The 12,631-nt window shown below is 51.4% G+C and overlaps 1 protein-coding gene across 4 annotated transcripts; it reads right to left on the reverse strand.

Annotated features, from left to right (window-relative positions):
- Positions 1-1,569: 1,569 nt before the first annotated feature.
- On the reverse strand, positions 1,570-11,184 carry PGLYRP3 (peptidoglycan recognition protein 3). Of its 4 annotated transcripts, none has more exons than XM_036453025.1 (9): positions 10,939-11,182; positions 9,528-9,623; positions 8,336-8,443; positions 7,278-7,479; positions 6,497-6,615; positions 5,395-5,547; positions 4,242-4,440; positions 2,580-2,698; positions 1,570-1,911 (listed from the first exon to the last, which is right to left on the reverse strand). In XM_036453025.1, exons 1-9 carry the CDS (start codon positions 10,943-10,945, stop codon positions 1,733-1,735), a joined length of 1,182 nt encoding a protein of 393 aa, XP_036308918.1. In that variant the 5' UTR covers positions 10,946-11,182; the 3' UTR covers positions 1,570-1,732. The 4 variants fall into 4 exon arrangements, with proteins under 4 accessions (XP_036308918.1, XP_036308919.1, XP_036308920.1 ...); XM_036453026.1 differs by having other exon boundaries at positions 10,902-11,182; XM_036453027.2 differs by lacking the exon at positions 8,336-8,443 and having other exon boundaries at positions 10,939-11,184.
- Between the last annotated feature and the right edge of the window lie 1,447 nt (positions 11,185-12,631).

Below are 12,631 nucleotides of genomic sequence, written 5' to 3' on the forward strand. Positions count from 1 at the left end.
GCTGCTGGTACTGGCATGCACGCACAAGCTGTGGGACCTTACAGAGTGACCTCATCTCCTCTGGCTGGGCCAGTTTCCTCCGTGGCCAGGTAGCAATGGAAGCTCCTGCCCTGCAGAGCTCAGATGAAATGAAATCACAAATACAGGACCAGCACAGAGTCTTCACAAATTAAAGGTCCCTGCACGTCATCAGGCATCAGCCCTCTCCATTATCCACTTACAATGTCCGTGCTGCGGGTCTGCTGTAACCTGGTTTGATCCCAGGGGGGTTTCCCTCCCTGCCTCCACTTTCAGACCCAGGGCCACTTCCTCTCCCCCATGGGATGAGCCAGTGGGAGCTCAGCAGGGACAGGCCAGACTAACTAGCTGCACTTGGCGCCTGTTCCAGGACAAATCAATAGACGATCAGATCATAGCACCGGCTCCCAGACCTTGTGATCACACATGTCTAACAGGTCTGCTTAGCAGCTACGGTGCACCAGGAGCAGGCACAGGCATGAATGGTGAAATGCTTCCCACCCTCATGGCGCCTATAATCTAGTGAGATAGAGAGACAATAAAACCTGGGGAGAGAGAAAGAGGTGTGTGTGGAGGGGATTTCAAATGAACAAGCGCCAAAGAAGAACAGAATAGGAGAGTGCTAATTCAGGAGCTTCAATAGCTAGACTCTTAGAAGAAGGAACCTTGAGCTGAGCACTGGAGGGTAAGTAAGAAATATGCCCCTCCTCCCCCATCAGGCAAGATCAGTCTTGGGTACCAAGTGCTCTCGGCCATGCTGAGGGGGAATCCTCTCCTCTGGTCCCTACCATGGGGAGGCACTTCTCGCTCCAGCTCCTTGTGGAATGTCTCCCAGGAGCTCCCGCCCCCACCATCCCTCCTAGGTAATAACACCCTCCCTCTTTGGGAGCCGGCTCTTCTAACTGAGGCCCCGCAGAACCTGCTGAGCCAGAAACACACTTGTCCCACTGCTGTATGACTCTGAGCCTCTGGGAAATATGTACCTTTGCCAGAGCAGCCTCACCCTTGGCTTCTGCCCCCACCCCTACCCCCACAACCACCATAACCCGCTTCACTCCCCAGCATTCCTAGCAGGCCTGGGCAGGTAGGGCTTGGTTGGTGGCCCAGTGAAGCCAATTGGTGGGAGTCCCAGCCCCCCTGGTCCCACTGTTACTCCACACTGCCATATTCTAGATCAGAGAGAGGCAAAGATAGGGACAGTCACAGCAGCAGAAGGGCAGGCAGAGAGGAGACAGGGCAGCAGGTGAGGTGGCCTGAGAGGAAGAATGTCAGAGACAGCTGTGGACAAAAGGAAATCCTTCCACCCACAGGAGAGCTGTAGCAACAATAGCAACATGAGTAAGAAGGGTAACAATACCTCCGCTGACTTGAATGAAACCACTCTTATAGGCCAACTGAAAATCCTAAGACCCTAACACATTTAATTCACTTCATCCTCATAACACCCTGGGCGGGGAGGGGGGAGGCAGGTGTTAGCATGAACAGACTTTTAATGACTAAGGGGACCTGGGCAGGATCTCTTGAAACGAATGAGGCAGGAGAGACCACAGCGAGGCTGTGTGCTGAGTGTCCTTTGGCTGTGTCTTTAAGACCAATGACAAGTACATCACTCTGAGGGCTCAGTATTGCAGACCATGCAGCGCTGTTTGTTGAGGAGGCCTTGCTGATGGAGGGGGCGCGTTCGCGGCTTCCTTGTCCCGAGCCTGCCGGGCCCTCACTGTTTGAAGTGAGGCCAGCTGCTGATGATGTCGTACAGAGCCTTCCCTGGAGACAGAATCTGGCTCACGTCGCTGTGCCCCACCAGCAGGTAGTTGGGAGCCAGGTATCCCTGGTCCACCGCGCACTGGATCAGGCTCTGGGCCGCCTCCAGTGCTGCAGCATTGGGTGGCTTTTCTGCAAAACACGTACCCCACCAATCGTCAGAGCCTCAAGGCTACTTGCTTAGGTAGGACAGGGGCAAGCATCTGCATTCCAGCCTCCCTCTGTCTCCCCACGCGCCCCCCCCCCCCCCCATACACCATAGCCAACAAATGCACATCATCTGTGGCAGCCAGGCCCAGAGAGAAAACAGGGTCACTGTGTTCCCGGATTCCTCTTTGCGGAGCTTCTTCTGGAAGTTCCGAGCTGCGCTGGGTGAGAACCGCAGCACAGCACACCACCTTTCCACAGGCACCGCGAGGCAGGTGCACCCTTGACTGTCCACACTCCGCCATACACAGCAGGCAGTGATGCTCCGCCACAAAATTGTTGCCATGGTTACCAAGGAAGACGATGCATTTGCTGACTGAGCCATGTAAGTACCAAAGTTTGCAAAAGATTATGTTCCTAGCCATGGCTATAAAGACAGATGGAGCTGGGAATGAGGATGGTGGATCTGGGGGAAACTTTCTGCCCGGGAGGGACTTCTGGGTGACCTGATCCTGTACTGAGTGAGTCCCTGAAAGCTAAAATGTACCCCATATTGTCAGGCACCACAAGGTTGCCTTTTCCCCCCGTGCTCCCCAGACATTCCACAGGCGGCTCCATCACCCGAACCCCTCTGCCCCATGCTCACGCCTTACCCACAAAATTGCCCATGAAGGCAATTCCTAGGGCAATATCGTTGTATCCGTAGGTGTGAGAGCCTTGGATATTCCAGCCAACGCCTTCGTACACACCGCCGTCCTGGCCCACCAGGAAGCTAGGAGTGGGCAAAGAAAAATGGAGACAGTCACGCTGGGAAGAAGAATCGTCTTCATTTACTCCTTGAATCATTCATTCATTCTCCCATTCATTTATATCACATGTTGAGTGCACATTTCTCATGTGCCAATGTGCACAGAGACAAAACAGAGAAACAAAAAGACAGTCACAATCTCTGAACCTAAGAAGTGAGGTCAGACTGTGACAAGCAATAATAACAGCCACTTCAGTACCCCGCTGTGACGGCCTTTCGCCCCACAATGCCATGGAATCTGATCTCCTCAAGGTGACCAGTGACTGTCTTGACACCAGTACAATGGGAACGTGTTTTTGTTCCAGGTTACACTGACTCTCTTCTGGACATGTTCTCTTCCTTGTAACTTTGCAAAAGCTGTTGTGATTGAGTCATAGATGGCTGGTTGTAATGTGTCATCCTCTCACCTTCCATCCCTTCTATGAAATTCCAAGGCATCTTCTATTTAGTTTCTGCTATTCCATTAGCTCAATATGTTTTTCATGACAGACCAGGCATTAAAGGAACCAAAAGAGAACATTCTGGTTTTGTTCTCTCTCTTCAAGTAGATATGGTACTAGAGGCCTGGCGCATGAATGTGTGCACAGGTGGGGTCTGGCCAGACTGCTCTGATTGGAGAAGGAGGGGGCCAATTGGGGGCTGGATTGGCCTGGAGTAGGGGCTGCGGGAGGTTGGCCAGCCACCCCTGGCCCTGATGGAGTGGGGGGGGGGGGGGGGAGAGTCAATCAGGGGCCAGGCTGGCTGGGGGGAGGAGCCACAGGAGGTTGACTGGCCGCGGTGCACCAGTCATCCCGGTCATTCTGGTTGCTTGGCTTTTATATAGAGAGATTGTTTTCCCAATTGTAGAGATGAGGCTAAAGAGGCCAGAGAAGTTAAGAACTCCTGTGTGTATAACATGGAGTAACAGTGCCAGAGGCACAGCAGGGTTCTAACATCAGAGGGAGCAAGTTGGGGTTGGGCCAGATGGAGGGAGAGGCTGAGCAGAGCCTGTGTCTCTCAGTGGTGGAAGGGGTTACAGAAAAAAGGCACCACCCGCCAGTGGTCTTCCCTGAGGGCCTCGCAGTTTTGTTTTATCACTATTGCTCCCAATGTCTTTTCATTCTTCCCTAGAGGAGACTATTCCCAGGAGAGACAGCTAGCCTGTGGCTATGTCTGACTGATAGTCCAGAGCAGGCGTCTTCAAACTAAGGCCCACGGGCCACAGGCGGCCCGCAGAGGAGTCTGATCCGGCCCGCCAGGTTTTTTGGGCAGTGAGTGCAGCCGAGGTGTTACAGTAGGAATTAGTAGTTCATATAGTCCGGCCCTCCAGCTCTCTGAGGGACCGTGATCTGGCCCCCACTTTAAAAAGTTTGAGGACCCCTGGTCCAGAGTCTTGCACAAATAAAAGACACTGCTTTATGTAAAGCACCTGGTACAAAGGACGGGCTCAGTCATGTCAGTCCCTCCCTGAGCCTTCCTTCCTGCAGCCATGAGGAGAAAGGTTCACATTGCCACCGGTCCCACTTACTGATAGCCAATGTCGCAGAAGTTCAGTTTGTCTATGTGGTAGGACTGGATGTCTCGGACGCGAGACATACAGTCCTCGGACGTGTTGCAGGTCGCTCCAGCCGTGTGGATGATGATGACATATTTGGCTGGGAGGCTCATTCGAGGGCAGTATGTCTCTCTGGCTTCCCAAGCTGACCGGGGGATGATGCCGGGGCAAGCTGCGGTGAAGTGAAAAACAGAGACCATGGATGGGTGGGGGTAGTAGAGGGCATAGAAGGGATAAGAAGTGATGGGAAAAAATAAATTTAAATTAAATTTGAAACAACAACAACAAAAACCAAGGCCCTGGGAATGCTCCTGTGCCCACACGTGGACAATCACACCACTGCATTGGTGGGGTCCCTTAGCCTGGCCCACTGGTGCATGAATTTATGCACCAGGCCTCTAATACTGAGTCCAAGAAAAGATCCACTCTAGCAGAGTATACTGAGCTATTGAAAGTGCTTATTAATTGTCCTGGATTTAGGCTGCTGCTTGCTCATTCCCAAATAGGTTGTGATTTTTATTATCTACTTTCTTGAAATAGTCACTGATGTCAGCATAATCTGTGAAGTCAGTCTTTTTTGTTTTTGTTTTCCCCGATGCTGTGGTCATGTTGCAGGTTGGCTGAGTTTTGCATTTAGAAAGGTGTGTGTGTGTGTGTGTGTGTGTGTGTGTATACTCATGTAGAATACACAAACATATATACATGTTTTCTGCCCCATGACCAGCTTTGTTTTTCTCCATAGCCTTCCTGTCACTTGATATCATATGCATTTTACTTGTTGATTTCTTCATTTTGGATCTTTGTTCACTGAAATGTGAAGCTGTTTTGTTTATGGTTGTATCCTCCGTACCTAGAAGAGTGCCTGGTATTCAGGAAATACCTGTTGATGGAGTGAACATGTGTGTACACATACTTGTGTCAAAGAATGGCTCCATGGTCATGTCATTTCAGTGAGAAGGAGAAAAGGTTGTCAGGAAGGTACCCTCTCAGAACTTTCTGGGTCTCGGCATGAAGTGTTCTGGGTCCCAAGAAATCAATGAACACCAACAGGAAAAAACAAAAACAAAACCTTCCCTTGTGTCCCAGTGTCCCAGGGAGGGGGAGGAGGGGGGAGGGAGGACCTCACCTTTCCTGGGCGTTGCTGGCTGCTGATAGGCTAGGCACATCTCTTCATTCAAGAGAAGCGGCTGAATATACCAGGGTGACAGGTGTCCCTTCCGGATGGCGTAGAAGATCAGGTCCTGTGCTGCCGATAAGGCAGCTGGGCTGGGACTGCTGCCTGAGAGAGGATGACATGGATCACCAAACTGTCAGCAAGAAACTCCAATCTGGCCCAGGAGGGAGGGAAGGTAAGGTTACCACCTGAGCCTGGATAACTGATGGATGGGAAGAGAGGAAACTGGTCTAGGAGCTAGGACAGCGGTACTAAGAAGCAAAGAACGACTTGGGCAGCTGTTGGAGGCCAGGTTTGTGACGTCTTTCAAGGGCCAGACTAAGACTTATATCCACCCCATCTCCAAGTGGAAGAGTTGGGAGGCAATACAATCTACACGCAGAGAGGCCCACGTGACCTGGTCAGGCACACCTGGCATGGAGAGCAGTGTGACAGGTTATACCTCGCAGCTCCCACAGTCATGCATGTGGCACCTGCTCTTTTCACCCGCTCACTCACATGATTCTCACAGAAACACCTCTGCGACCCATGCTGTGACGTCACCTACTAGCTCTCCACCCCACCGGGCCCTGTGCTCCCCTCTGGTTTGCAGGGGGCCACACACCTACAAAGGACATTTCTCAGACTCCCTTGCCTACCTGCGTCTGGGTTGGGTCCGCCCAAAGGGAACCACCAGAGGAAGAGAGGAACCTCACTTTCCTGACTGTGCAGGTTCAGTGCCCCACAGCCTCAGACACCGAAGTGACAGCAGCGCTGTGAGCTCACCGGTGGCGACAGCAACCTCCCAGAGAAGAGGGAGAGGACACAGAGGACGCCAGGCCAAAGAGTCCCAGTGAGGAAAGGACTCTGAGAGAGGGTGATGGAGGCTGGAAAGATAGGCATGTGGGGAATATGTGAGATCATGCTCCCCAGCGGAGGTGGTCAGTTTGGCTCAAATAAATTCGATAATATTTTATTTTAAAAAGAGAAAGGAGAGAGAGGAGTGTGGAGACAATGGAGCGAAGGAAGAGTTATAGAGGACCCTCCAGCAGAGGGCCCAGGGGGTGACCGTTACCTTCCTTGGCGCCAAAGAAGGCGAGGCCCAGGGAGACGTTGTTGTAGCCCCGGGTGTGCAGGCCTTGGATGTTCCAGCCGAGGCCTTCATACACCCTGCCGTCCTCCCCGATCAGGAAGCTGCCGGGCAAGGACACGCAGATTGAATGGCAAATACCCCCCGTAACAGGAACCCTCTCACCCATCCTCAGAAGTAGGGGCAGCTATGTTTTCACATTTTTAACTTATTTTATTTTATTTATTTTTTAAAAAAATAGATTTTATTGCTGAAACCAGTTTGGCTCAGTGGATAGAGCATCAGCCTGCAGACTGAAAGGTACCAGGTCTGATTCCGGTCAAGGGCATGTACCTTGGTTGCGGGCACATCCCCAATAGGGGGTGTGCAGGAGGCAGCTGATGGATGTTTCTCTCTCATCGATGTTTCTAGCTCTCTATCCCTCTCTCTTCCTCTATTTTTAAAATAGATTTTATTGATTTTATTTATTTATTTATTTATTTATTTTTTTACCAAGGGGAAGGGAGAGAGATAGTTAGAAACATCTATGAGAGAGAAATGCCTTTTGCACACCTCTCACTGAGGATGTGTCCGCAACCAAGATGCATGCCCTTGACCGGAATCGAACCTGGGACCTTTCAGTTCGCAGGCCGACACTCTATCCGCTCAGCCAAACTGGTTTCAGCTGTACTTATTTTATTTAAAGCAACAAGAAAGGGATGATGGGAGAAGAGAGAAGAGCTGCTCCGAGTCTCTTTTACCAGGGTGACTTGAGTGCGGCTCTTACTTGTAGGCCATGTCGCACCAGCCTTTGGTGTAGACGGAATGGGACTGAAGGGCCCGTAGCTTCTCGCTGCACACATCCTGCTGCTGGCACTCCATGCCCGTGAGCTGCTGTGTGATGACGTAGGCCACCGGTGGGGTCAGCCGGGCCCAGCAAGTCTGAGATCTCGCTCCCCACTCCTTGCGGGAAACAATGGTGGGGACCTCTGCAGAGGGAACGGAAGGATGGCACGCTGCAGCTTTTACCCAGTTCCCCTGGCCCGCTGCCCACGCCACCCTCATCCTCCCAACTCAGGGCCTCTCCTGCCCTAGGATGGTGGGACAGGCCTTGGAGTAGGCCTTCGCCAGCCACAGCCTCCCCTTCGCATCTCCACAGTCTGTTGAGGCTTAAAAAAAAATTCCCCATCGGACTCTCAAGGAAGTCTGGTGGCCTTGTTCCCCCAACACTGGCTTCTTGTGCTTCCCTAGAGGCTACCCAACCTTACCTCCTCCCCGGCCGGCTTCACCCTCCACCTTCGGGAAGCAGCCCCAGCACCACTCGCACCCAACCCGGCCCTGAGCTGCCTTCTCTTGAAGACCTCATGTGGATGCCTAGGGTGTGTGGCCCTCACTGGCGCTGCCCGTGTCTCTAATTGTGTCTTCAGTCTGTCCCTCTCCCACAAGGTGACTTGCAGAAAAGTCCGCCACTGTCCTCAAATGAGGGAGCTCTGGTCCAGGAAGCCCCATGAGCATCAGGCGTGTAGCTTTCTCTCTTTCAAATGAAAAGTCACTGTGGGCAGGGCTGTGAGAGGCTCCTGAGGCTCCCTGTCTGTGTCCATCATGGGGGTTCCAGAAGCTCTCTGAGGGGCAGGGGGTCTCCACCCTACTGCTGAGAGCTGGGCACAGGGCCTTGTCTCTTCCCCGGGTCTTCTCTCCTGCCTGGACCTCCCCTGTGCCCCAGGGCTCAATCCATCCACGGCACTCCTTGGAAAATGCCCCTCTTGGGACTCCATCCCACCGGAGTGACTCCTGAGAAACATTCCGGGCACCTAAGAAGCCCCAGTCAACCCCAAGTCAGCTCACCATTGTGACCCTTGCGAATGAGCTGTGAGATGCCCACAAACAGGTCCACAAGCCGCTCTGTCACGTCTCCAGCTTGGGTTTCATTCCAGGAGAACTGAGGGGAATACCCTACAAAGGAACATCGTGCTTGGTGCTGGTCCTCAGAGAACACCGGGGCCACCCCAGAGGTGTGGGCTCTGCCCCCACAACCTTCCACAGCCTCTCAGTCTCCCCAAGTCCCCTGACTTCCTCCAGGAAACAAGGCAGGCATGTTTCAGGCCTCACCCTACCTCGGCCTCATTCTCCCCTAACCCTCCCCCATTCCAGGGGCTCTGCAGCCGCTCCATCCCCTTATCTGAGCGGCTCAGCCTTTGCCAGTTCACCTGCTTACCTATTAATACATCAGAATCTCAACACCAAAATAGCCATCATCATTTTGAGCGAACACACACACACACACACACACAACCTATTGGTCCAGGCAAGGTTCTTGAAATACAGAAAATTTCCAACCGCTGTGACTGCCCTCACAAACTAGATGCTTTAGACAGGATTAATTGAAGGTTAGTCATTACCAACGTACCTCATCCCCCTCTGCCTGGCCAGCCTCTGAGATCATGGGAACCATAACCACTAGAACCAGCATCACCTCCCACAGGCCAGCTCTGAAGGTTACAAAGCATTTTCAAGGGCACTATCAGGTCTGTGGCTTAAAACAACTTTACAAGATAAGCAAAAGCAAAGCAAATGAACGATTCCTTCTACACAGAAGAGCAACTAAAGCTCAGAGAAATTAAATTACTTGTCTGAGATGATACAGGTTTTAAGACATGGACTTGGGTTCTGACCCAAGCTGTTCCTTCCCAATGTTGTCAGACGGCCATGGACAGATGCCCATGTCACCACCACAGTGTGGCCTTCTCTCTGTCTATAAGTATAAGACAAGGCCAGTAAGGGTCTCCTCCAAGGCTGAGATCCTGCTCTTTTGTAAAGTCACATCTGTGACCATGACACTGAAGATGAGGCGTGCCTGGCAGGCTGGGGGGATGGAGAACTAGAGCCCATCTCAGCAGGGAGGAGGGATCAGAACTGAGCTCACGAGGGCAACACGGGACAGGTGGGGAAGAGTGATAAGCCTGGAGAGGACAATTTGCAAGTGAAACTAGCTGGGGCTAATGCCCAAAGCACTTCTGACCCAACGAAAAACACTTACCCCAGGCCTGGAGGCTCAGAGTTGAGAAGACGAGCAGCCACAGCCGCATCCCCATGTGGTCCCGGGACACCAATGAGAAGATTGTGGACCACGGCCCTGGGAGAGACACTGACAGTGAATCCAACTGTGCTCACTCTTCAAATAGGGTACGCCGTTGCACGGTGCCCTGTCTGCCTCCTAGGCTTCTCATGGTCCCCAACACAGGGCCTGACCTTCAGCTGGGGCTCAGGAAAGGTGACGGCACCAATACCTCTGTCTAGCGACCACCCTCAACCACCACCTGCATCCTTGGGAGCTTCTGATGCCTCAGGGGAGCACAATGCCTCATCATAGGTCTTCCAGTATAGACAATAACAGCTTCTAAAGCCCTTTAGTGGCAGTGTAGATGTTTTTAACATCTAGTTCTGTGATTTTATAATTAACTAGAGGCCCAGTGCATGGATTTGTGCACCAGTTGGGTCCCTCAGCTTGGCCCGCACCCTCTCTCCATCTGGGACCCTTCAAGGGATGCAGTAGTGAACCAAGCGGCAAGTGGCCTGGGAGGACCCCAAGCCTGGGCTGGGGGCCACGCTCCTGCTCATCCTGCTCCCGTGTGCCTGCCACCCCTCGGTAGCGCTGCAGTGGAGGTGGGAGAGGCCGGTGCTGCCGCAGCTGTGCTTGTCAGCCATGAGCCCAGCATCTGGCGCCCATAGGTTAGCTGAGCAGTTCTCCCCCCTGTGGGAGCGCACTGACTACCAAGGGGACAGCTCCTGCATTGAGCGTCTGCCCCCTGGTGGTCAGTGCGCATCATAGTGACTGATCATTCAGTCTTCTGGTCACTTAGACTTTTATATATATACATCCTTAAAAGTTCCCATAAGGTCTTGTTAACCCCACTTTGATAAGTGAACACAATGAGGCTCAGAAGTAAGCTATAAGTAGGAGTAGGACTGGCTTCATCTCGAGTTCTATTGAAGAGTCAGAGGTGTGGGGTACTTCACCCAAAAAAATTTCTGACAGATGCTAATTATAGTAACAATTACAACTTACTGATCATATCCTATGTTCCAGGTGTTTTGTAAAGATTCCACAGACATTCCATTAAATTTCCTCAGAGTGCCCTACAATACCTGCTCTTACCATCAGGAAACTGGGCCTCAGAAAAGGAGGCAAGTGAGACATAATGCATAAAGATTCAGGGCTAGAGAGGAAGAGAAGAAATGCGGAGGCTGTAAGCCCAAGACCCACAGCCAATAGAGAAAATTTTCTTTTTAGGAGAAAGAATTCAAGAGGGGAGGGAGATCAAGGCAACTCTCTTTACTCTGTTAACATTTTAACCTGATAAGAGTCCAGACCTTCCCAAGAAAAAGCACTCACACCCACACACAGAAATACCTGGGGTCCCACACAGGTCAGGGTGCAGGCGGCTCACCCCTCATGGGCTGGCAGCTCCTCTCTTTCAGGCTTGGCCCCTGCCCTGCCCTCCTCCAGCAGCTGCCTCCTCTGCCCTTCACTCTCCCTTCACTAGAGGGCTCTCCTCCTGGGAAGGAAGCCTGGGGCTCTGGCCTCCTAGAGAGGAGGAAAGCGGGGTCCCTATAGAAGGTGAAGAGAAGGGCAGAGTTCTGAGGCTCCAAGCCTGCTCCCTCCACGGCACTGAGAAGGACTGGGGAAGCCAGACTCGGGTTGAGAGAAGGGACCCACCCTGTGAATAAGCCCGGTGCCTCCTCCCTGGGAAAGGGCAAGATTGCCCAAGCGCCCTGCGCTCCTTCCTCACCCCAGCCCTCAGGAAGCCAGCCACCTGGGGATGCCCATGGGCCCTGGGAGTCCTGTCCCACACCTGGGAACTTCCTGCCTGTGTGTAGATCATGAAATGGGCCAGCATTTGGAAATGAGACTAACTCAGTGAATCATTACCTCCCAAGTGACCATCCTTGAAGTTACAAAGCCATGCCTTGATAAAGGACCTGTTCACACTTCATGACAGACCAATGGATTCTCATTTGACAGAGTACAAGGGTTCAGTGATATGGTTTCAGATGCCACATTGCAGCTAACCTTTAAGAAACTCCGCTTGTTGAGTTTGGGTGAATTATTTAAAAAATAATACCCATGGTGATATTTAAAGACTATTAATATATTTCTACTTATCTGTGTGAGGCTGGATTTTCTCCCTATTTCTAACCTAAGCAACATATACAGCACATTGAATGCAGAAATGGATATGAGAATCCAAAGATCTTATTTTGAGCCCTATATTGAAGAGGTGTGCAAAAAAATTTTGTATTTATGTCTCTCTTCTCACTAGCTTTTTTTTTTTTTTGAAGAAAATATAATTATTTTGTATTTTAAAAATTAAAAATGTGTTACTATAAATTGGGTTTACTAATAGTACTATTTTAGGTGAATTAATAAGTATTTTAACATGTTAAATTTATAAATATTAATAAATGTAACTTACACAGACAAAAGTTTTTTGAGATACTTAAATGCAAAAAAAAAAAAAAACCTTGAGAGCAGAAAGATTGAGAACCCAGGCCAAGGATTGCCACAAGCTGTCGAGATGCGGGAAGGCCACAAGGGGGCAGTATGCACTCTGGGAATCCCGCAGCAATCTCTTCCATCTCCCTGTCTCCATCACACCTCCCACTTCCTTCCTCCTCCTTCTCCTCTGTGTTCTCCCATGCTGCACTACTTCCTAATTACAGGACATGACAATCTTTAAGCATCAAAACCTAGGCAGTCACATGTTAATCTGCAAACGATTATCAGATGTCTCTCAGAGGCAAAGCGTATCATCCAGGGCTGAGTAAGCACGAGAACCCCACTCTCAAGGAGACAATAATCTGAGGCAGACCCAAAGGCCAGCAATTAAAATGCTAACATTCCAAAGTGTGGGAGAGCCCTCCATTGTCTCTACGGGGCTGTATACGTCAAAGGGATTTCCGAGAGGCAGAGAGCGCCAACAGCAGACTCTGGGATACTCGCCAGAAACTTCTGGAAGGACCTGGAACCTCGGGGACATCATGAGGACAAAGTCTAGGTTCCGTGAGAGATGGGGCAGCAAGGAGGAAGGCGGGGGCTGCAGGCAGAGTCAGCAGGTTGAGCGCAGCTGGAAGGGCCCCAGG

Source organism: Pipistrellus kuhlii, unplaced genomic scaffold (assembly GCF_014108245.1).
Source record: "Pipistrellus kuhlii isolate mPipKuh1 unplaced genomic scaffold, mPipKuh1.p scaffold_m20_p_24, whole genome shotgun sequence".
NCBI lineage: Eukaryota > Metazoa > Chordata > Mammalia > Chiroptera > Vespertilionidae > Pipistrellus > Pipistrellus kuhlii.

Excerpts from the sequence above, each read along its gene's own strand:
- PGLYRP3 (XM_036453025.1), bottom strand. Across the intron at positions 8,444-9,527 it reads TCTGAGCCTCCAGGCCTGGG|GGTATTCCCCTCAGTTCTCC; the intron begins GTAAGTGTTTTT and ends GTTCCTTTGTAG. Across the intron at positions 5,548-6,496 it reads CTTCTTTGGCGCCAAGGAAG|GCAGCAGTCCCAGCCCAGCT; the intron begins GTAACGGTCACC and ends ATCCTCTCTCAG.